Source organism: Grus americana, chromosome 4 (genome assembly GCF_028858705.1).
Source record: "Grus americana isolate bGruAme1 chromosome 4, bGruAme1.mat, whole genome shotgun sequence".
In the NCBI taxonomy this organism is placed as follows: Eukaryota; Metazoa; Chordata; class Aves; order Gruiformes; family Gruidae; genus Grus; species Grus americana.
This window is the reverse complement of record NC_072855.1, coordinates 76288767-76313998: the sequence shown is the minus strand read 5'-3', so window position 1 is coordinate 76313998 and position 25232 is coordinate 76288767. Positions and strand designations below refer to the sequence as shown.

The 25232-nt window shown below is 43.7% G+C and overlaps 2 protein-coding genes across 2 annotated transcripts in view; one reads left to right on the top strand and one right to left on the bottom strand.

The window, feature by feature from the left end:
* The window catches only part of BBS12 (Bardet-Biedl syndrome 12), a 134708-nt gene that overhangs the window by 77160 nt on the left and 32316 nt on the right, over positions 1 to 25232 (top strand). Inside the window, exons 7-8 of the mRNA XM_054824029.1 lie at positions 16318 to 16404; positions 16618 to 16748. Coding sequence (XP_054680004.1) covers positions 16663 to 16748 — 86 coding nt within the window. The 5' untranslated portion in view covers positions 16318 to 16404; positions 16618 to 16662. The remainder of the gene's footprint in view (positions 1 to 16317; positions 16405 to 16617; positions 16749 to 25232) is intronic.
* LOC129205802 (uncharacterized) lies at positions 18038 to 24482 on the bottom strand. The gene is made up of 5 exons (XM_054824030.1): positions 24358 to 24482; positions 22421 to 22576; positions 20372 to 20500; positions 20127 to 20264; positions 18038 to 19889 (listed from the first exon to the last, which is right to left on the bottom strand). The coding sequence occupies exons 1-5, from the start codon at positions 24358 to 24360 to the stop codon at positions 19800 to 19802; spliced, it is 516 nt and encodes a 171-aa protein (XP_054680005.1). The 5' UTR covers positions 24361 to 24482; the 3' UTR covers positions 18038 to 19799.

The window sequence follows — 25232 nt, the reverse complement described above, 5'->3', positions numbered from 1 at the left end:
GAAAAGAGCAATGCATTCATGAGGATAGGAACGTAATTTTTCAGGATTATTTAAGATTAAAAGCACACACAGGTCATAAGCACACATGTTACTGGAATGAAGTTTTGCAGAAACCAGAAGATACTTGCTTTTTCAAAGCAAAGATTGCTAAAAGGAATGCATAATATGGCAGTGAAAAAGATGATATAAAAAAGAAAATAAAGAATATCAGTACAACAAGATATAAGCTCAGAAGTCTCCAGCTACAGATCAGATACTTTACTGCTTAAATAGACTGTGGTTGAGTCATCTAAATTCAAATTTGCAACGTTGGGCTTCAAAATTCCCAAAATTTGCATGACATGGAAGATGTGCAGCCAAGGGCTCATACTGTATCAAATGAAAAGGATGTAATAGGCAAAGACCTGCTGAGAAAACCTGGCATCATCCTCAGGGAATATTTTTCCTAAAAGCCTTGTGCCTGCTTTGGAGTGAATTATTCCAAACAAAAAACTAAGAGGTTTCCTTTTGGGGGGATGAAGAGGGGTGGGGATTTTGGGGTGTGCTGCTCTGGAATGTGTGGAGTGCAGCCAGCGCAGGTTGAAATGCTCACTGTTACTTCACTTTGTTTGCAGCTCACACTGGTAGAAGTTTTTATGTCAGGCAGCAGAGTGATTATCACTGTTACTAAACTTCACTTCCCATAATTGATCCATTTCTGAGAATAAGAATATAGATATATTTTTTAGTTATTACAGCTCTTTCACTGAGAGTCTCTAACAGTTCCAGCCTCTGGAACGAGGTTGTCATATTTGTCTGCAGGAGAGGGAAGGCGTCACCCATACCAGTGTCACAAAAACACCTTCCTCAAATGCAGCCAGGTAACAAACCCTGAGCATCTTGCCGGTACGGTCTTTCTAGAGGTTGACAGCAAAATTGCCCAAAGCACCCACTTGTGAGGAGGGTCTGGGGTAGTGGGGCCAGAAGAGGCCAGGAGGCATCTGTGCCTGCAGGGCAGGGGTGGCATGGCAAGGCAGGGCCGCTGCATCCGTCCCTCCCAAGGCAGGTCCAGGTGAAGGGTGGAAACCTTTGTGCTTTCAAGGGAGAGGAGGCAAGCGCTGGGGCTGTCCATATCCCAGATAACCCTGGTCACGGAGAGCAGGCATCCACCTGATTTCTGAGCAGGGCATGCAGGCTTCCCTTTTGCTTGAAATGTTAGAAATCAAATAAACAAATCAACTTGTACCTTGCCCCAGAAGAAATGCTGGTAAAAGCTTGTTCAGAGTTCAAAATTCTGTGTTCAAAGTTAAGAAATTCCCTGACAGCTTTGTAACTCCTTTCTGCACAATGCTGGTGTGTTTATGTCCTTTCCACCCACCTTTGCTTTTTAAGGCTGTGACTATGGCTTGCACTGGGAGAAAAGCCTTTGAAAGTCCCCAAAAGTTTGAAAATCGTGAGTCAGACTCCCTCAAAAGAGTGGGGAGGGGGAATTCTTTTTTTTTTTTTTAAATCTATGTAACACTCACTTGATACCTTTTATCTGTGTGTGTGCATAAGACAGTACAATGTTAATTTTTTGGCCTCTCCATGGGGGATATCTGTTGATTTGATGGTGTGGGGCTTTCACCTGTTCCCTAGATTCCCAAACCCAAAGTCAGGCTGTGTCCTCTCACTCCCCTCCCATCTGTCCATCATCCCAGCAATTAATCCTGCCCCTGATTTGATTATCCTCCACTGACCTCTTCTGAAAAGGCATTTATAGAAGCCATTTTGCTTACCCAGGCTCCTGGCTTTCACTTCACAGACTGCATGTAATGCCTAGCAAGCTGAAGAGATGGATTTTTGCAATGCAGAGCCAGAATTTATACATTTTCTAGATGCCCAACTTAGAATGCCTGGGGCCTTGATGAGAAGGTGAGCACTAGCAGCTGTCAGAAAGCTGTGCCTCATGCTAGCTATTGGCACAAAATACTAAATACTCGGAAAGATTATGCTCTCAGCATGTAAACTCACTGATTTTCTTGATTGTACTGCCTGTACTTTCTCTCTGGGCTTCTTGTTATGAGTAAAACAGGGAAACAGTGCAATGTTGCTTTTCAGCTGTTTGAAAGTAAACATGTTTGCATTTGTAATGAACAAGGAGATTTGCATGAGTACACCACAAAAAAGAATGTGGATTTTTTTGCCAAGAACTTATGCTGGGTTTGTGTGGTGTACAAAATAATGCAAAGAATGAGAAAGATCAACTAATTGAGTAATTTTTCTGTCAGTAGCAAGAGTCCTATGGAAAAATCTGCAAGGTTGTGTAATTAAAAACTAATAGTGGAACTCAGCAGCAGACTGAATTAAGGTTGAGCAAGCAAATATAGCTATTTTTCTTCTTAACTATGAAAGTTTGGCTTTGCAAGTGTATTGCCTTTTCCCGGTAATTTTCTGTGCCTGCAGAGAGCTGTGGACTCTGTTGAAGACAGGAGATTAATTAGTTGTGCCACTTTTGGATTCAGAGATTTGCTCAAGATTCCAGTTTTATTCCAAAAGTGCAATGGTATTCTCTTACATCAAACCTATAATATTAAATCGTAGCATAATAACATCTGTCTAAGTGGGAAGTATATTATGGAAATTCTATGCTTTTTCACCCATGTTCTTCACAGGGCCTGTTCCAAAATCTCGAACTTCTCCCAACTCTTCCCCCATTTCTAAATATATTGTTCAACTTCTGCCATTCCTGTACAAGAGTCTTAGAGATTTCATTTTTGGGTCCTTTGAACTGGCTAAAGTAAAACTTGAGACATTGTGCCGACCTCAGAGTCCTCCTAGGCCTGGGAGCTCTGAAACAAGAGTTGTCCTCTTTGTAGGTAGGAAACAATTGTGCATTCACAGCTTTCATCCATTGCAAAACCAAAACCTCCAGATATATCACCCAGTGTTGCTATAGAAATGCCTTTGTAATGAACCAGACAGATTCTGCTCACGTTGAGTCTGTTCTGCTCTGTATCTGGATTTTTCTTTACAAGCTGTCTGATGTGGAAGGACTAACCTAATTTGCAGCAAAGCCACAGGCAGAGTTGTGGTGTATGCCTGCACAGTCTTCTCTTAAAAACTCTTTTTCTGCATTAGTCTCTTACTCCTAACCTCCATTTTTGTCCATCTTCCCATGTTTTTGTACCAGAACAAATCTTGCTTTTAAGAGAGAGGGATGAAGAGGAGGTGGTTGAAACAGTTTCACAGGGTTTCTATGTACAAAAGCATTTCTCAACCACTTACAATCCTTTGATTAAAGTAGATCAATATCTGCCAAAAATAATCCCTCACATACATTTCCACAGCCACATAAAACAAACAGCCACCTGTGACCAAATTGTACAAATGGTGTAAGCTGCATAAAACCAACAGGATCCTGGTTTTCCTAATCTATTACCGTGGAAGTTGCATTTGAGAGCAAGTGCTATGATGCAATATAAATAAATCAGCCATTCGTAAGCAGTTCTACAAATCATTGTTATATCAGCAAATGTTCATTAAAAAAGCTAATAGAGGAATGGCATACAGTTATAAGGTGGTGTGAAACGCCTCGGTTTAGCCCCATGATTTTCATATTGTAATTAACATACCTTTTCTGGTCTGCCGAAGAAGAAATTATCAAGGGCTTCCATCTTTTGATTGTTAATAGTAAGAGACTGACTTAAATTAGAAAGGAAGTAAAGAGCATTGATGGAAAATTATCACTGAAAACCACATTGTCCCGTATGCCTGCAGACTTTACTGGGTATCCGATGAGCTGCTGAGTCACTAACGTCAGACCTCAGGCTGCAAAAGGAACGACACTGCGTGCCAGTGTTTAAAAGGTCAAATGGAAAGCTTGACAACTGATAAATTTACCACACAAGTGTCCGTTGCTGGTCTGAGCCAACAGATCAGAGGATTGTGTGTAGTTTTGTGCTCAGTCTTTAACAATGCTCTAACCAAAAGCTTGCTCCCTGTCCCTTTCCTTTAATATGTGAAGATAAACTTTTTATTGCACGTGAGTGAAGCTGTCAGCTTGTTATAGATGAATAAAGAAAAAAATGTGCGTGTCATTGGAGATGCTCAAGAAGTGAGTTGAATAGTACCCTACCTCTGCTTGCTGCCAGATCAAAAGCCAATCCCTGAAGTCATAGGGCTGCTGTTAGTTTCAGAAAAATGTACTATATGCCTGTGCTTAGGCTTGTGCATATCTGAATTTTAACATAAATTGTTATCTCTCTGAAGCCATGAAGGATGTAGTATTCGTTAGCTTCCATTTGGTGTTTCGGTCTCCTGACCAGAAAGCTTGTCGCTCCACTGAAGAGTAAGAAATGATAGCGTGTGGCTTAGCCAACCAACACTCGTCATGATAAACACAAGGACTCAGTGACTGAACGGAACTCTTTGTAATCCGTTCCCAGGAAAATGCCCTCTGAAGGGGGAGAAAACAGTGATGGATGTTGTCTGCAGAAACCAGTGTCGGTTTGTGAATGATTCACAGATCCCTGGGCTGAGGTGGGCAGATAATGTATTGGCAATTAGTAATTTTGCAGTTCAGATAGAACCCTCTGTTCTTACCCTGGAGGCATCCTAAACGAGTTACACCCAAGTGAACTCCACTGATCCCTGTTTTCACCTGACTCATAGAATGGGAGAGGGTGATGTCTTGCCTCGCTAGCAGGAGAGCAGTTTTCCTCCTTCAGGTTGGCAGAGGGAGGTCTCTGTTAGGGAGCCCTTGGCTTCCAGACAGGGAATGAGCCCTTTTTATGTTCATAAGTTGTCCAGGAAAAGCAGAGCAGAGCTAGGGCCAGCTGGAGAAACAGGGATGTTATGTAAAATCATCTTAGGAGAAGCTACGAGCAAGCGTTTTGGTCCTGGTCCTCGCTCTGAGGAGCTTCCCCTGGGAGCAGCTGGGGAGGTCTTATTGGAGGAGATTGTCCTCCAATTGGGAGGAGGGGGAAGATGCCAGGCATCCAGTTAAAGCTGATCAATATCTGCCAAAAATAATCCCTCAGAGGCATTTCCATAGGCACATAAAACAAGCAGCCACCTGTGACCAAATAGAGCAACACATCATGTGTTTAAAGATGATTTATACCCTTGTGCCAATCAGGTTTGGGTGTTGGAAGGAATTTGGATTCAGATCTTGCTCAGATGACCATGGCAGTTTCCCTCCTTTCATTCTACGGCTTGGAGGAACTTCCTCCATCGCTCTCTACTGTATGCTTCTTGTTTGTGACTTGAAATGATCCTCTGTTGTGTTATTCTTCAGCTAAAGGTAAAAATTGATCCAAATCTCTTTTAGAATTCAGATTTTAACCTTTAAAAAGGAAATTTGCAAAAATGTCAGAGATATTTATCATTAGGAGTAAGACTGAGAGTAAAAGGAACTTGTGCTTCTAAATCCTGTAGATGTTTTGTAAGTAGTCCTCCCCAGTGGCCATGACTGACTTTGCCCCTTTGGGTAGTCGCAAACGAGGGGAACATGTGGAAGTACATCTTGAGGTAAATATTGAGTTGTAAGAGTATGGACTCTGAAGCATATCCACTCTTACTGACAGCAACTGGTGGGGAAGGGGAAGGACAGATTAGGAATGGTAAGCAGGAGCCTGGTGCGCTTGTAGTGGTAAAAGTGATGTCCTACTGACACAGAGGACGTGGTACTTTCAAAGTCCTGTTTCTGGTGACTGATGCCTGTTTTTTGTCGTAGTTAGGCAAACATAAAAATGAAGGTTAGACATATATATAATTCCCGTCTTCCTGCAGAGGAAGTGTATAAGGAAGGGGGAAACTGAAAAACACAGATGATTTTGGCATCAATTCAGATTAACCCCATTACCTGCCTTAGATCATAGTTCCCCAGAGTCATGCAGACGTCCTTGTATTGCATGAAATCGCTGCCCTGCTGTGGATCCTGCTGTGCTCGGATCAGGACTGCCCCAGGTGGCCTGTTTTTGCTTGGGTGCCCAGCTGGCCATGGGAAGGTGCTTCAGTTCACCCATCTCTTGCCTAAGGCTGGGTATTAGGTGAGGTTGCTTTGCACTCTTCTATGCAGAGTTTCTTCCTGAGTGCTTATCGAGTTACTCATTACACACGACTGCCAAATCCTTTAGCAATCTAGGGGGGCACACGTTCAGAATCAGCCGCAGCTCTTCCTTCTGTACAGCTCGTCCTGCAGGCAGCTGCAAACAGTGGGTTCACGTATCGGTTGCACTGATCAAACTGAAACCAAATTAAATCAAGTACTTGGTTGAAGTACTGCAACACCCTCAGGGGTCTCTGTAATATCACTTCAGTAGTAGTTATATCTCGTCATCTTGCATCATAAAGGACACAGGTGAAAAAGCCCCCTGTGCTATTCTGAGGGTTTGTATTACTTTACAAGAATAACATGATTCTTGAAATTGGTGCAAATCCATGTGTAGCAGAGGTGATGTGAAGCAGCTGACAGTGTAGGAGGAGGTGCAGAATGAGGTGGAAAAAGAGCTGGGCTCATTGATGGTCAGCTGAGTGCAATGATGTGAACAGCCAGGGGATCTGCTGGCTTCAGGCGTGGGCTTTGGCCAGGACAGCAAGCACCAAGTAAGGAGTGAGCAGCACCTGCAGGGAGTGCATGGCTTTGGGGAGCAGGAATGATTATTGAACAGCATTATGCCAAAGGCAACAAGGAAAGTTTCAGATGCATGTATGGCAATGGGCTAGGAGAGAGACAGTAAAAGTAATCTGGTGCTGGGGAAGAGCTTTGCAGAAGCAAGAGCAAAGCTGGCTGTATGTTAGTGTGGATCTATTCAGGGATGTAGGTGCACAGTCACAATTTAACAATTGGGTGAGCAAAGTGACCATGACTGAGGAAGCAGGAGGAATCAGCAACCCCATTTCATGTCCCCCCACTCTGCCTTGCAAAGGGCGCAACAACTCCCTGATGTGATACTTCTCTGCAGTTTGCTGTAAGTTTTTTTCCAAGACTCTCTAATATATTTTTTATGAATTGCTGCTGTTGCTGTCCACATCTCTTTCCAGTGACCTGCTGGAGGCTGCATGGGCTTCCCAAGGCAGAGAAGGAGATTCGTGCCCTTCCTGTCCCACCTGCTAGGCTGTCACGCTTAGAAAGGATCTTAACAGTTCTCATGAGCGTGGCATGGTGTCACATTAGTCATAGCGCTGTGGTTACTGACAGCTCCCCACTGCTAAACCCAGGAAGGTACAGGAAGCACAGTGGAGTACGTGACCCAGCACAGGGCACTAAGAGGGAACTTTCTCTCCCCCTGACATTGTAGCCACCCCAAATTCTTGCTAGGTCAGTGTCATGCAGGGTGCTTCTAGTCCAAGGATGATTAAGGCAGTATCTTGTAAACTCAAGCTCAGCACAGCTAGCACATCTTAGCATTTACCATTAGTCTGAAGATTGCATGGCAGTCCACTGGTAAAGAAGGGACTGGGAGGTCTGTGTTGTGACAAAACCAAATAGCAGAGAGAATATCGGAGAGCGCAGTGTACAGCCACCTCGGCCTGTCTGCAGCAAGGTGGAGCAAGATGGATCATGCCTGGCTCAGCTTCCCTCTGCCTGGAGTGTTGGCTCCATGGCAGACACCGGGGTGTCTCCATACAGATCACTCCGATGTCCATCAAGGCTTGTCGTACCAGATATGCTGCCAGACCCGTGCTGGTTCCAGCCTTTGCTTGCTTTCCCAACTGCTCTAAGAACCCAAAACTCTCAGCAGGCCCGGGCAAAAGCACCCAGATGTTTTTTTTTTTTTACACCACAGCAACTAATATTCAAGTTGGTAATTTAGGAGCAGCCCTGCCTAAAAGCACAGAAACTGAGTTTGGCCCTTTGCAGACGTAGAACCTGTACAGTTTCGTTTGCTTGGCCCGTGCCTGAATCTGCTGGCTCTGCTCTGGGACTCCTCCACTGTCTCCACGCTTGCATAATGGCTAATCTGTAACATGGATTGGGCACCCACAGGCAACTGACAGCCGGCTGTATTTGCTGTTTGATTATTAAAGCCCTAGCATCTTCTCATTCAGACTTGTAACTTGGGCATCATCCTTGACTGGGACTGCTCTGTATCCAGATAATGCTTAAATCTGGATGTGTGTGTTTTCAGTAACGTAAAGGTTTTGTTCAGAGCTAAACTTTCTTCTTATATTTGTTATTGCAGGATTCTTCTCGGCTTTCACATAATCCTTGCCTGCTACTGCAAAGCTAATTTTCCAAGCCTACTTCTGCTTAAATAATTTCTGTGATATCTCTCTGCTCTACTGTATTAGATGCAAGTAAAATGCCTGTTCATCCAAGGCCAGCTGTGGTGTACTCTCAGCCTCACCATCATCTCCCGCTCACTGTTGGTACATTCCCTTCTGCCTCTTACTGACCTGTGCTCCAAGGCTCTAACACACTTCTGTTAACGTATTTGAGAGTGCACATTTTTTGGTATTTTCAAAGCATCCCAATTTCAATCTTCTTCAGATGGCTTTGGGAAATATCCTTTTTCTAAGAAATTACTATCAGAAGGATGTTAATGTTCTTTGGATTTCTGGCCAATACTGCCTTATGTATTACTTATCTCTTAACAGCTGTCTTCTGCTGAGGTTGAAAGCTTTCTAGGGCATGCGGCTATTACTGTTCTGCTTGGATAGTCCCTAAAAATCTCATATGCAAATAATAAATAGCGGTAATTGCTAGGAACTCAGCAAGTGTTATCAACTAAAATCTACTGAAGTTGATGTAATGTTTTTAATGAGGCAGTGCCTTGAACAAGCCAATTTCTCAATGGAAACTGCTGAAATAAGTGTCAAACGATTTCATTTTTGTCAAAAATTTATGCCACCTTTTGAACTATGAAAGTTTCAGGATGGCAACAATGCCACAAAAAAATACTGTCCTAGACTCCATTTTCCATTAAATACCTAGATTCGGTTTGAATCAGTGCTTTGCTCTTAAAAACAAATTATTTTGTAGGTTAAAAGGAACTCATCTGCTACCTTTACATTTTCAGGTAGTATTCAAAAACCACCTTAAACTTTTGAACTCCAGGACAATGAGCCAGCAGCTCACATGCTATTCGTTGATATAAATTCGTTCTAACTTCAACCTCTAAATGGAAATTCACTCCAAGAATGCAGCTATAGATATTTAGAAATGTCCCAGATGGTGGCATGAAGTACCTGTAAACAACTACTTGGCCATCACTATAAAATAGTTCGCCTGATAGAGGATATGATGGACGCAGTGAAGGGGAAACCCATGGTGTGACCAGCTCTTCCCTGAGCCAACCCCTACGACACCTCCTCAGAAGAAAATGCTGGTGTTAACACCAGTGTTAAAACACCCAAGTGGTGACCCAGTCATGGTAAAGTATTCGTCGGGCCTCATTTCTCCCTTGTTGGCATAGATTACAAAGGCAGGCTGTCTTGTCTGCCCATCGGGCTGGGTCAAAGGCACTTGGTCTAGTAAATTAATACATGCCGAGACAGAGTTAGGAAAGGTTGGTTTGTTTTTCCCTTGACATGTAGCTATTTTCCTCTGTCTGTGCTTTCCTGTTTTGGTCAATATGAGCATGGAACAAATGTGACTGGGGATGGATGCCAGGAGAATTTTTCTCTCCTTTATTTCCTGTATGGTCTCACTTCTTAACCTTCCTAGGAGGAGTTCAGGTGGCGAAACAGAACGGGAGAGCAGTGCTAGAGGCTCAAGGGCAGCAGCTTTGCCAAGGAGACATGAGGAGGAGAAGCATCCAAGGAAGCATGGTGCTTGTGAAGAAGGATTGCGTTAGAGTTATGGGGTTGGCTGGGGAGCTGATGCCAGTTCTGAGCTAAATGGCTTATAAGCCATTGGAGACTTTGGGTGGGAAGGCTTGTACTACATAGGACTGATAGAAGCTGTTTGATTGCTTTCCTAAGGCAATCCCTCCTGGTGCCAGCTCCGCTGCCACCTGTGTGTGTGAGCACACATTTGGGGATGACAGGTCTCCTCTTGTCAACTTTACAGGAGCGGCTTCTCAAAAGAGCTTTTGTCTGGAGCAATTGCCCAGACAGCTGGGCAAACCCATGTCAGTCTGCCCCTCTGTTTTCTTTCCCAAGAGCAACATGCTTGTGGTCTTCTCAGAATAACACCACCCTCAACATGAGCTTGGCAAGTGCCACAGAGAAGTCGTAGAAAGAAACAATATGGATCTGTGAGCAATGTCTTCAGTTGCTTTCCCAGCAGTACACTTGCAGAGCCATCATCTGAAGCAGTGTTGGCAGCATTCGACTGGTACTGGCAAATTCAGAGATTGAAGCCGCCCTGGCTGATGGCAGCCACCTCTGCAATCGTCTGCTTGTAGAGAATGGCTGAGAGTGAGACGAGGTGGGTGGGAGGTGAGAGGAGCATCTCTGGTGACCTTCACTGGAGCCCACCAGGGCTATGCTGGCCACCACAGCATGGCAAGACTAGCAACTTCAGTAAACCCCTGCGCTCGAAGGCAGACAGCCTGGGCTGGATGGCCCACAGGGAAGAGCAGTAAGGGCAAGGTGTGAACTCCCACTTGCCAAAGAGCAGAGAGACAGGATGAGGTGGGACAGGAGAGGCAATTTCCTCGTGGCCCTGGCAGATCCCCATGAGGCGAGGTAGCATTGGTCACGCGCCTTACAGCATCGGGGTTGGCAAACCAGCGGGGCTGTGGGCAGGCATGCAGGCAACGCTGGCTGCGGGCTCCGCTCGCAGCTCCTTGTGCCCCGGAAGCTGGGACGCTGTCAGCGAGGTCCCAGGACGCTGGCCCTGAGCCTGCGGACACCACCCGCACCACAGTCTGCCCTTTGTTTTTGGCGGCGACGCATCCAGAGGCTGTAGCCGTGTTTCCTACACCCACTGGGAGGATGTGGGATTTTCCTGGCTTCGAGGCAGAGGACGGCTGCGAAACGCAGCAGCGAGAAGCTCTGCAGGCTGGGCCAGTGACTCAGCTGCTGGCGATGGGCAGGGGACAGTACAGACGGGCTCTCCCCTCTCGGTGTGTGCAGCAACCCAAGCCACAGTGCCTTTGCAAACCTTAATCCTTTTGTTTTCCATCCTGCTCTTAATTTTGCCACACAAGAGGCGAAGAAATGAATCTCGCCAGCAGGAGATACCCTAACTGGTTTGGAGAAACAAACACATGATTTTTATTTAAAAAACATTTCATTCCTTTCATCATAGTCATTTCTGCAGAAACACAGTCAGAAGTTGCTGTGTAGGAGTATGGATTTCTGGTAACAAGGCCACCTACACAAATCCACCGCAGGAAATAGGAAGCCCATACCTAAAGCATTCATTGTCTAGGGCCCAATTTTGCAAAATGCTAAGCACCACTTAGTCCTGCTGAAGACAATGGGAATAGATGATGCTGAGCTCTTAGCAGGAGGTGGTCAGGATTGAACCATCCTAGATCTTGACTCGGTGAGTCATAGTATTGCATGGCATTTGGTAGTCAGGAGAATTCTGAATCTTTGCGCAAAAATCCCCATGTAATAAATAATATCCTGTTTAATACATCTATTGTATCTTGTTTTGGTACTAGGAAGAATAAGAATACTTGTTTCTTCCCACCCCCCTTCTAAAAGCTGTTTCATTTCTGGGAAAAGCTCCTTTAATTTTGATACATAAGCATTTTCAACTCATATTTTCTCTTGGATTTGTAATATTACTATTTTTAATACTGTAAGAAATAACAAAATTGTTTTCTGCAGAAGGATCCTAAGCGTTTACTTCACCCAGGTGGTGACCTGTTTTATTAGGATTCGACAAACAATATCTATTTATTTCGCACCATGAACAGAAATAATATTCAAACTTGTCAGCCATTTTGTTGAATACTTCATTGGTTCCTGATATGAAGGAGGAAGCTGAAAAATGGCCATGTAAGGGATATGTTTACCAAACACTATTCTCAACTGTGGTAATTTTCTGCTTAGAGAAAATAATTGTAGTTTTTGCACCTGTTTCACCTGTTATTTACAGAAGCATAGGCCTGCTCTAGATGGACTGTACCTCCACTGACGTGGCAAAAATCTCGTTCTGCTTCTGCAAAATGTACCTGTTGTTCCACAAGTAACAGATGAGACTACTAGAACTGAAAAATTAATTGAAAAAAAATCTTTGTTCACTTACACTGCTCATTTGGTGGAGTTTTAAGCAAAGCTGGTTTCTGTTTCTTTATGTAACTGATTAGCCATCAAGAACTGAGTTAATTGAAAAAGGGCTTTGGAAATGGTAAGTGACAGGGAGAAATGCTTCAAAAATTACAGGCATTAACATTTGCTTTAATCAGGACCATCAGTCCTGCCTAATCAAAGTTGCAGAGAGGCCTCATCAGAGATCTGAAACGGAATGAATAAAAGAGTCCAGATATTGGGTTTGGTGGATACCTTTTTAAGATGAAAAGGGTAGTTCTGTGTGACCCACTTTTTGGACCTCATCAATACATGGGTCCTGTACTAATTTCGTTAACTTGATAGGAGGAAAAAAGGCATTAAATTTATATACTTTCCTTTCCAAAAGGAGCTATTCTGCAGCAGTCGTCTTCAACCTCACATAATTGACTACATTGTATGGACTGACTTAAAAAAATCATTCAAAAGATGTGTGGAAACCGGGCTGCTTTGGATTTCTTCTTTGGCTGATCATGGCGTAAGCTATCTAAAGAGGAAACATCCAGACCTGCCACCTTAGCTTTTGTTGTAACATGGTGAACACAGACTTTTAAAAACTAAGCCAGAGAAATCCGATACCACGTTTTTAGAAGTTGATATAAATGTCGCTTGTTTGTACTGTAATACCTTCTAGTGTTTATAAATCAGAGCAGTGGTGTTTGCAGTCGGTTTTTCCTTGATATTTAGATCTTTCATGATACTTCTCATTTGGAGGTCTGAAAGAATTTACAGGCAAGCATGTATCCGTTTTCTCTATGGTGATGGAATTGAGCAGAGGCAGGTGAAGGAGGAACCATACTAGGAAAGAATTTCATACACTAGCATGGATGTGTAAATGTCGCTGGTTTTGTTTGAGCTAAACTATGTTTTTGGGCAGAGTGTGCTTTAAAATAATGTTGGAAATGGGCTAGGTTAGCTGTTGCATTTTTTTCCTACGGAAACCTATTTTTTTGCTTTAATTTTGGGGGGAGTTCTTTTTATAGTGAAACTTATGTCACTACTAGAACTGGTCAAAAGCTTTCAAAGGAGGTAAGAGTGGCCTTGAGAACAAGGGCCAGCTCACTGAGACTGCACCGGTTTGTAGACCCCAAACCTGGTACAGGGAGTTCCCATGCCAGTTCCCACAGCCCTTGCTGGCCCAGTGGGATTTTCACTCCAGGGAAATAAGGGCTAGACTTCTGCTCCATGATAACTCTACAGTACACAGATCTTCCCCTATTTGGAACTAAAATGTTATAGCAAACGTCCCTTATTTGGGACTAAAATCTCACAGCAAACCCCCCCCCCCCCTTTTTCCAAGCTTCTAAATGCAGGCTTGCATTTGTACTTTTTGCATGTCAAAAGTGCATGAAACCGTTAACAATGACAAGACTCCAAGATTTACATGTGCGTATACAGTATGTGTGTGCGTGCACATGCATCCAACATGGGGGGAATAATAGATGCACGTGCAACTCTTATGGCTATGCCCAGAATTTTGCACATTTGCAGCTCAGGTTTGACAACTTTGTTTTGTCATATCTAATTCAAGCAAGCACAAAAATGACCTGAGTAATTTCAGGTTTAGTAATTAGTGGCAGTCAGAACTCCAAAGAGGTCAAGAGCTATAGTTTTAGGTCCCCAACTCCACTCCAGTAGAACCCTGAAATCATCAAGGGCTGAGGTTCTTAAAGGTAGGCACGATGTCAGTGCCATTTGGGATGAAGTCTGAACTGCTCGTGCATGTTCTGCTGCCCTGCGTGGGAGCAGGTTTGCTTTGAACCAGCTCTGCTGGGCTCCCAACTCAGCAGAGAGATTTGGATCATTGCTTTAAGACCTTCTTTCTCACTGTACTGCTAAAGGAATTCGGGCACATCTCTTGGTCACGCTTCACCCCACCATGCCATTGGAATAAGACGCATCCTGGTGCAGTCTGTCTCATAAAGGTCAACCCACTCACCTTGGGGACAGGAGTCTAATTCTCAAATCCTTGTTCCTCTTGACTTGATTCAGGCCATGATTCCAGCTTTCCCACATCCCAAGGAAGAGCCACAAGCATCCTGCAGTGGGTCTGGCTCTGTCTCTCTGCTTGAAATGGTTCCATCTGATAGCAGTATTCCCAAAGACAGAAAATAACTCTACAGAGTAGTGGTCAGAGCACTCAGGGGGACTGTGCAGAAGGCAAGTTCAGTTCTCCCCTCCCCTGAGAGCGTGTCTGTAATTATTGATACAGAGTGGGAGTTTCAGAAAGTGTGGTTTGGGGGTTTAGCTTTGAACAACCAACTAATAATTACAGCATTTTGCACTTGTTGTGTGAGAAGCTTGTGTTCTTTTTTCAGAAAAAAATAATTCTGTATCCAACCACATATATCAAGCCCCAGCTGGATGGTGTTTGTTAGCCTACTTTTGATCGTCATTAAAAGCCACAGAGGAGGGAAATAAGCATCACTCATCTTACACATTAGTAACTGGATGCCCTCTAGCGAGACTGTCACACTCTCAGATCTAGCAGTTCTTTATTCCCTTATAAGAGAGAGAGAAAAGACTTTTTACACCTTTCCTTAATGTAAAAATTTACGAGTGCATCCTGTCATTAAGCTGAGTGTGTGATGCCCGCTGAAAGCAGAATTTTGTGCCTGCTCAGCAGAGACTTTCACAGAAACTTTGGGCTGTAGCAAAGGGGCAGTCCTGGCCATCCTCTCACTGGAGTGACTCAGAGATATGTGCCTAATTGCCCTGGGCATTGGCATACAGTAGTGTTGTTTAGTGTGACTGTCTACTCACGCTACACTATTGATATATGTGACAGAAAGGACGCTATCTTTGCAGAATTAGCATCCCAGGGTTTCTTTCCTCAAGTGTCAGGGATCATCCCAGCCTATAGACCAAGCAGTTTGCTCCCCTGCGCCAGGAGGCATGCAGGTTGTGCCAGCCTGGTCACTTGTGATGAAGGATGCCTGAAGAACATCCCTAATGATCTGATTTTTGTAAAATGTGTCAGACAGCTGCAGCTAGTTTCTGTTAGCATATGTAACTAGGTTTTGAAAGAAAGCCTGTGTTTTGAAGCGTCTCAGGAGCAGTATTTTTCTTCTCTTCGTTTTTATCTGTGTAAGGAAATGAAAATAATTTTCAGACAAATTGTAGCAGGGAGAATGAGTTCTGAGTGAGCAGAAGAGCCACTGGCAATGATACCTGGATGCAGTCTTAATGGTCCCGATTTGGCTGTAATGTTGGTATTTTGGGAGAATGGATGTCTGCAAAAAATGCACCACCTAAAGGTGCTGATGCGCTTGCAGATTGCTAGATGTGCCAGCCAGCACACGGAATGGATTTAAGGAGTATGGTACTGTAGAGTTTTTGTTGGAGTCGCAGAAGGATTTAATCCATGTCAAAAAAAAATGTTTTCTGTCAGCATTTCCATGTGGCAAATGTGGCAATGGTGAATTCTGGCCCAGAGCGCTTTCTACTGCCAGAGTCTTTCTCAAAATCTGCTTGCACTATCCAGGGGAGTTTAAAAGCAAATGTAGTGTAGAGATATTTGATTTTTATGAACTCAGGAAGCTTCCAGGGAATTCATACCTAACATTTCAAATATGTGGTGTGACTTCACCAGGCAGTTCGCAGTACATGAGTTATTCTTCAAAACTGTGAATTTAAATATTTTAATATTAAATGCCTCATCAGTTTATTGAAATATTTGGGCTCTGTCAGTAGGTGTATTGGCATGTGAAAGTACACAAAGGATTTCTTCTGTTGCTTTCCCCCATCCTCTTTTAAATACCAAGATCAGGCTTACCTGACAAGAAGCCATTATTTTTCTGCAACGTTAGAAGTTGACCTTGTGCTTATTGCCCTGAAAACAAACTCACACCTAGTGAAGCGAGAGCGTAGCGCTCGTTACCAGTTAACTGCAAGAGCACCTCAAGTAATGCAAGACTCCTCCAATCTTTTTGCAATCACCTATGTCTGGCCAGCCTGCTGTTTTACACACATCTAGCACAGGTATAACTGCAAAGAAGTGAATTAATGGCCTTCAAGGTTGCTGCCTTTATCCACTTTTCACTGTGATGTGGTGAGAAAGCTCAACAGTTCAGTGTCTCAGGTTACTTAAACAGCTCAGATTACTTAAAACATCTTTGCAGAGTAGATAGTCACATTTTGTTTTGTTTTGTTTTTTTCCTAAAGCCAACTGAAGATGTGCTTTACTATGGGACTGTATGGTGGGGCTGAGAGATGATAACTTAAAGTTGCACAGTGGAGATAACTGCAAAGGTAGGTTTAAAATTGCCATGCAATTGGCATATTTTGGAATATAACTTGTAATTTTTTCTCTTGAACTACTTTGTATTTTATTAAAAGCCCAGTACATTTTCATTTAAAAACATTTGTCACTGGAAGTCATCTGCAATGTTATGTCCTAAGTCGCTTATCACCCTTATCGGCGCTTTGATACAACATTGCAGTTCCGCTTTCCTTTTTGTACAGTATCTGCCTAGCACGAACACTCAAACTGAAAACCGGGCTTCGCTGATGTCGCAGAAGGAAGGGTCTCAGCTGGATGCACACACTGCAGCATCTGAATTGCAGCCATCCGAGGGGAATTTGCAAAATACCAGGTAAGAACCCCGCTTCCCCGTCAGCATGAAGGGGAAGAGGGATGCAAAGGATGAGGTTCACAGCCATCTGCCTCCCCCCATCCCCAGAGCTGCCCAGGCCAGTCTGTGGGGAACATTAAGCAGGGCTGGGTCTGAAGGCTTCCCCACTGCATCAGGTGCCCATCAGGATGTGCTTGCACCGATGACCTCTTGGATTCAGGTGCCTTGAGGGATGGGTCCTTTCATGCAAGGCAACCCAAATCACTGCTTTGCCTCGTTTTTGGTGCTTTAGTGTAAAGGAGTTGAATCTGAGCTCCTGGAAGTACCCCAGCTCTTATTTTTGAGAATAGAGTGAAAGGGAGGAGGACGAGAGGGGTGCAAGTGATGTGTCTCCTCTAGTGAAACCCCTCTGTTTAGGGTAAGCTACTCAAGTAGGCACTAGAACAGAGCCCAGGAAAACCATCTGCTGGGTCCCTTCTCAGTTCAGTGATGTGAGCCGCTTTCCCCAGCGCAGTAAAGGATAGAATTCCTGAAGGAGCAGTTCAGCACCTGTTCCTCGCACAAACTGAGTTCTGCCATTGGCTTCAGTCAGGCTCCTTTTCCTCCACAATGTATAGAAATGGAAAAGATAAAATTCTAGAAGGGACAGGAAGGATTCACAAGGGCACCGAAAACAATTCACACAGCACCACAGCAGTGCTGTTGATATTGCTGCGTTAGTCATTGCTCGGTGCGTGTGGCTGAAGACGGGGCAAGATAGCCCTCACTATTGTACGAACTAAAGCAGCGTGAGACACTTGTTCTATTACGTTAACACTTGCAAGTTTTGTGCTAATTCAGCCCCTGTCTGGCACTCCAGACTTAAGAGATTAATGGGCAAGCCAGAAATAACATTTCATCATTGCAGTATATATGGTAGGTATGATTGGGTGTCTTTTTCCTACCTTCAAGAAGTAATGGGATTAGAACAGGAAGAGAGAAGTGACATGCATCATAGGTAAACAACAGTCATCAATCTCTTCCTGTGGCAGCATTAAAAAAAAAGTACAGTCACTCTAATAGGCTCTGGGATTCCCCGTAATCAACTAGAACTTCAAATTTCCCTTTCTGAATATGTGGTTAGTACTAGAAACTTTTAATCAGCATAGTGGAAGAGGGAGAGGAATTATGTGATAGACTACTGCACCTAAGAATTTCTCTTAGAAAGAAAAGATAAATGAAAGTGTACTTGGTGAACCATTTACCACTTAAATTATTTTTGAAAATTTAGCTTTCATAATAAGCAAACCCGTTATGAAGCACACAAAGTCTTTAACTTGCAAACAGTTTTATTTCACACTTATACAAAATTAATAGACATTTTAAAATGCTTACAGTACTACAGGTTACATCTACTGCCACTGAATATGTTAATAGGGGACTTCACAGGTCTCTTGAGTTTTCCAGGGTCCTACACAATCCCTGTTCTCCCACAGGTTTAAGCCTATTTCTGTACAGGCTAGAGGGTGTCTATTTAGAGTTGTTCAGAATACAGAACTTGGAGGGCTGGGGCAGAATGTGCCAGGTCCGCATCTGCATGCTGAGAAGGTATGTAAATGAACACTTCTCCTTTCCACTCCCGAAACTAATTCTCCCCCTGCTGGGCCTTTACAGCTCACGATTGCTGGAGCAGCTGCAATGAGGAGCTAATCCAGGGGCTGGCTCTTCCTTCCTTCTACAAGCCTTGTTACTGCTGTCAAGCAGCAGAAGCTGTCTGAAGAGAAGAGGGATCTTAACAGATACTGGTGGAATGTTGTTCTTTCCATTCTCTTCCCACTCAACCCTTCTGACATTTTGCTACCTACTTGTCATTTCACTGTGAGCAGTAACGAACTCTCCATCAGGCGCCTTATTAGAGATGTGATTTAGGATTATACTGTTTCCCTGCAGTTGTGAAGCTGATTCTCTAATTGGGACCCAAGGGTAAACCCTCCTGCAGAACCACATAATCAGATGTCATGTTGTGTGTCACTGCTCTGTCACCATAATACAGAAGGAAACGTGGCTCTCCAGTAAGTCCTAGATTGACAGTATGTGCAAGAAATATTCAAGAAAATGAAGCTACTCCTAAAAAAACAAAACCCAAACTTGTGATGTCTGAAATGAATTAGGATCTAAATATATACAGTGTTCCACAGATGTCCAAGGTGAGCTATGTTTTCACTTCAGATACGAGTCCTCCCTGCAACTTGACTATAAACAGCCAAAGACAAAATTTACCCTAGTGCGTCATATAACTGAACTTTTTAGGTACCTAAAGTCCTGGTGTAACAGAAGCTCTGGTAACAACAGCTCTGAAATGTCTTGAGAGTAAGAACAATGGCACAAGATGTTGACTGGTTACACAATAAATTTTGATAATCCAAGCAGGTTACATTCAGGTAAACTAGGTTTCAGCTGATCACATAAACAGAAGAACAGCCACTGGTGGCACACAGCTCCAAATGAAGAACCAAATCTGGTTATCTACATTTGCTTTCTGTTAGGTCCAAAACCAACTTGCCAGGGGAAAACAGTGCGTTTCATACAGAATTAGAGACAGATACGCAATTGGTTTTACAGTCTTTGATGGAAATAAACCAAAGGAGACAAATACCAAAAGATAACCTAAAAGCCTTAAAAGGAATAAAAATACTGTGCTTGTACCTTCATTCTGTAGCCTTAGGCAAGTCAAAAGGGGCCTTTCCCAGCAGCAGTGGGAATCTTCACCTCTCAAGTGAAATGTCTTTCAGTTAAATAGTTGAAACACAGCATTCTTTATCCAAAATGGCAATCAGTGAAATTGTTGAGGGGGAGGGACCCTGCCTTGCAGGTTCAGTTCACCCTTCCTTTTCACCTCTGCAATATCTCATTTTAACAGTTCTGGGTACTGAAACCTCCTTTCCCCAACTGACTGCTGAAAAAGAAGAATGAACCAAAAATCTGTCCTTTCAGACTTTCTTTATATGGCAGAAAATATGCAGGAGACGCAAGCTCAGTTCTTAAGTCTTCCAGGTTATCTTTTGGAGCAGCTGTATATCAAGGCAACAAATATTAATATAAGCTAGTTTTCTTCATGATTCTCAAAAATTCTTGCTCACTTACTTCTCCATCTCCATCTCGATCAGCTTCATCGATCATTTCCTACAAAACATATTGTGCATTTGATCAGCCACTGGACTCTGAACACAAGATCTTCCATTCATTAAAACAACAACAAATCAGAAGCACTTCATGTGAAAATGTAACTATGTATTTGATTGTTCTTTGTATTTCTGACCTTTCAGATCTTTTTGCAAAGGCACAAATTTCCACCCAGTCTTTAAGGACTACAGGACTGGTCTGTGCCTGATAGAAAAGCTCTGGCAAATCAGAATTTACCTGAAGTTCTTCATCTGTTAAATTTTCTCCCAGCTCCTTGGCAACTCTTTTCAAGTTTTTGAATGAAATTTTTCCTGTCCCATCATCATCAAATAATCTGAAAGCTTTCAAGATTTCTTCTTTGGAATCCTTTTCACTCTAAAACAAGAGTAAAACATACATTAATTAGAAAACACCTGCCACAGAGATATTCCTTTTCAGTATTTTTTTATGCTGTCACAAGAATTTCTTTTAAGAATTCCTACCATTTTTTGCGTCATCATAGCCAAAAAGTCTTCAAAGTCAATGGTGCCACTTCCTTCTTTGTCAATATCTGCTATCATTTTCTTAATTTCTTCCTTCTTTGGCTCAAAGCCTAAAGCACGCATTGCAACCTGTGCCAAAAAGCAATTCTGTTAGAAGGCCACCAGAATGATAGCGACAGCAACTGCGCTAAAACTTGTTTCATTTCCTCGTTCAAAACTGTAATAACTCACTGCAATGAAAATATCTTGATAGCTCTTACCAGTTTGTTTCATCTTTCCAAACAGTAATAGCGTAGGTTTGATAATTCTTAAGACTCAGGCATATTTGCTCTTTATATCCATGTGGAACACTGCTATATTTCTGAAACTTAAGAGAAACTTTTTGTGTCTCAATGAGGTAAAGGTTCTGATCTACACAGTTCCTAAAGGGACTGGATTATCAAAATGGCACTTCAAGGGAGGTTGGAGACCAGGGATGCGATCTCATTCCATTTGAAATTTAGGGCACAATGCCCATTAATTTTGATGGGTGCGCAATTGCATGCAGTTAATTTACTCAATCCAGTACACAGAGATAGAAGAACTTGGCACTTCTGGCTAGGTGGTAGGGAGCAGGAGGGGGTGGGAACTGACAATACTCAGCAAAGCAAAGACTGACTGCTGTGCTAGTTGAGGAAAAGAAAAGCAAACCTTCTGAGTCTTACAGAGCACAAGCAAAGTATTACTGTAAAAACAGCTGTGTAGATTGTTGTACAAAGGCTTAATATTAACATTGTTTCAAACCAGGCTCTGGCATTTCACCAGGCTAGAACAATGATTTTGCTATTTGAGTGGTTATTAGTAATTTCACAATCCTGGTGTATCAGATGATTACAGCATATTTAATTCAGAGACTGAAGTTTCATGAACACGTAACCAGAGGAAGATTTGCACTGTGAACATTTCTTCTTCCTATATGGTGTAGTGGAAATCAATAGTTAATATTAGGTAGAAATTTTCTCGCTAAATGTTCTTCTACTGGAAAGTGCCAACTCACCAGAAACGTAACATTTAACTGAAGCGTGTTTTCTGACCAGTTTCTTGCAATGAGACAACTGAAAATGTTCCATTTTGTCTTTCAGAGGGGAACACTTTCTATTGCACAATATCCATTATTTTGAATTAATTTTGAACAAGAAAGACATAGCATTAAATGGTTGATGCTAAAACATTTCAGTCCACTTTAAGAACTATATTTTAACATGTATAGTCTGCATTCAGAGAACACGCTCTCCTTAACCAAGCATAAGTACTTCCAAATAAATCCTAAGCCACAGGCTTAGGTAAGTCATGCTTCTAGGTTATGTACACAGACATTGAGGCAGAGTGTGGGTATGTGAGAAATCAAGCTCAAGGAGATAAGATAAAAGGTTCATGCTTAAAAAAAAAATCAGACACCAGTAAAACACAGGGAGAGAACTGAGAATAATCTTCCCCTTGTACTACTGTGTATATGCATATGTGCACACACACACACTCTGCCTGAATTGTTACTGAAATGCAACTCAAATCTTGGTTTTGTTATGTTTAAATTAAAAACCAGGTAATTTTGGATTATGTATATGAAAATATGGTTGTATCTTTCTCGAATGTGTGCCAAATTTGTGTTTAGTTCTGCGATGAAGAAAAAAATTGATATTCTGACATTCATTCCAGAACAACAAAAGTCCACTTCCCAGAAACAATGACCGTAGCCAGTCATGAAAATTGACATGTGTACTGTGTGTACCTAAACAGAAGAATTGTTTAGTTCCTCTAATGCTCAGATACTCAAAGCTATCTACTATCCGTGTATTAGAGAAGCCTATCTGCTCCGAAGCATTACATGCAGAGCTTTCTCAGGTTAACCACATAGTACACACCAAATTTAGTCATGACAGCAAGCCATTACTTTTGCTCATACCCCAAAACTATGTTAAATATTTTGGTTATGGCTAGACAAAGAGAAAAAGCAGCTGCAATTTTGAGGCCAAAGATATTTCTATCCAAGAAAAAAAAAAGTTTGAAAACCTTCAGTTCTTTTATGTCGATGCTTCCAGATCCATCAGTATCAAACAAATCAAAAGCTTCTCTTATCTCCTGCTTTTGCTCTTCTGTAAGTTCAGGTTTCAAGCCGCTTTTCTTCCGCTGGGCTGTACTTAAGCCAGGTTTTCTATAGTTGGATGCCTTCAGAAAGTGAAGGAGAGAAAAGGTAAGAAGTAGCCCACTGCGGGGAAAATTCAAAACAACTAAATTATAAATAACAACAGTAAAGCTGTAGCAGAAGTGAGAGACAGTCTTTGCTGCAAGTGGTAGACACTGGGTCTCTGTGCTCATTTTCTTAGGTTATTCTAGAAAGAAAACAAGCTCAAGACTTTGTTACTGGGGAATATGCATTTGGACTTCATGTTTTAAACAGAAAGTTCATAAATTAAAGGAGTAATGCCAGAAAAACAGGCGGGCAGTGTGAAAGTGAACACTCCAGTGAGGTGACTAAGACCCTCTGCACCTCCTGACAGTTGCTTTGATGTGTCAGGGGTGCTTTCACCTGGAAAGCACGAGTAAATCATCCTCCTGGCTAAAAAAGTCTGGTTGTGTAGGGTCTTGACTGTAAGTGGGCCTCAAATTCAGCTGCTCCTCAAAGTCAGCACTGAAATGGGATGTCTGAGAGCATCTGCTCTGTTGGAGCAGTTTAAAGGGAGCTGCATAGTTCTAGCCTGCCTGTCCACCAACTAGCTGTGGTGCTAGGTAACAACATGCAGTGGTGGCAGTGAGATCTGTCAAAATCTGTCCCATAAGGAGAAATAATCTGCTTGTGCTGAGCTGGTGCATTATTATCCAGGATGCTTCTGAGACCTTTCCTGCTTCTGGTGTGCAGTACAGAGTGTTTCCCCACCACCCCCACCTATTGAGCAGGAGATGTTTTCCACGAGTACAGGTTTTCTTCTAACCCAGCAGCAGATTTTAGTCCTTTAGTCTTGAATCTGCACAGATTCATGGAAGGAAGGGCAGTCCCTCTCCACCCTCAACTTTAACTGGTTGGGCTTTATAAAAGTAACAAAAACAAATACTAAGAAGGGAATTTGTTTTCTAGCTACTGCTGAGTAATCTCTTACCTCTGCTGAATTGTTTCCATTTTTTGGCTAGCATCTCTCTTTTAAATACCCGATGTGTAACACAGAAGATTCCATTCTATTATATTTGGAAATGAAATTTCATTTTTTAACATGATTTCTCCCTCCCAGGTTGGATTGCAAACCAATTTGTCTGGCACACCTCTTGACTTTTCCCTGCTATTAACACAAGCATCAGATTTTTACTCCTTATATTCCACTCTGAAACCCACGTGAGACCTATTTCTGACTATGAAGAAAAAAACATGCTAACGCGCTACCTGAAGCTTTTTTCATGCATCCTGTGTATAAGATCCTGAGAAGTAGCATTTTATATTTCATCTTCTCGCCTGGCCAATACCATTCAAACGTGCCACATGCTGCAGGGGACCGGATGAGGTGGAGGAGGTCAGTAAACTCAGCTAAGATTAAGCGGGCATATTTCCTCCGGCTTATGCCTGAAAGAGGGTGACGTATTTTACGATTCTTGATGCTTTATCGGGGGTGTTTTTCAGAGTGGCAAGGTTGGGGTTTTGGTTTGTTTGGTTTTGGTTTGGTTTTTTTTTTTTGGGGGGGGGGGGGGGGCAGGGCATTTCTCCTTTCCGTTTTCGGCCGGGATGTTGCCTTCCGCATTGTGCGAGGGAACGAAGCAACAGAGACGGCCTGGGCAGCCCGCGCGGTCCCCGCACCAGCTCCCCACAGCCCAACGGCTGCCTGCCCACCCGAGGCTGGCACGGCGCTCCGGGCCTCGGGAAAGCCGAACCCCAGCCCACGCCGCGGGCACAGCCGGGAGCTTGGACCAGCCGTTCCACGGCAAGAGGAAGGGGAGCCCGCGGCGAGGGGAAGGACGCTCACCATCTGGCCGCAGGGACACAGCTCCGGGTCGGGACAGCCCGCTCGGCCCCGCCGCTCCTAACGGCCAGGCCCGCCTCGCGGAGGCGAGTGCGCCCACCACCGCACGCAGTGACCACGGACCGTCCAATGAGCGAGCCCAATGTATCGGTGAGCCCGCCCCCCTCCCTTAGTCTGGACCAATGGCACTCGGCGGGCTCGCGATGTCAGCGAGAGCGCGGGGGTCGCTCCGCCCGCTGGGTGTACAAACAAGCGGCGGTGTCCTGGCAACGGGGTGCGGCGCGTGCGGCGGCAGTTGGTGGCGCGAGGCTGGGGCTGCCTGTTGCCGTCTCACCTCAGCTCGCCTCAGCCAAGCCCAGGCACGGGGAGTGGAGGAAAACACGGCCGAATCGGTGAGAAACCGGCACCTGCCTGCTGCGGGGCCGGCGAGGGGCCTGGGCCTGCCTTCCAGCCGGGAGGAAGCGGCCGGGCCGCTAACAGGCCTGACGTAGGGCAGCTCTGGGGTGTCTGCTGAGCAGCCTCGGCTCCTGCCAGGGTGCCTCTCCGCTTGTGTGCTGGCTGCTTTCCATTTCCAGGCTGTGAGTGAGGGGGGCTGGTTCAGCATGGGCGTTTGGGTTCGGCTACACTAAGCTAGGAAGTTCTTTCTTTTCCTACATTAGTAATAGTGCTGGCTCTTAGGTAGACCAGGTAAGTTGTGATAGTGACCTGAGCATTTGGTGGTTTAGTTGCAAGCAAAGCATTTTCTGCCCGTTTCTCATTCATTGTACACTACTGCTGGTATTAGAGAATGCGTGTGCATGCATGTAAGACCCTTTGCCGGCATTTCACAGAGATACATTAATTTGTAAAACTGATCTAAAATTTTGTTGAGTTAGTGT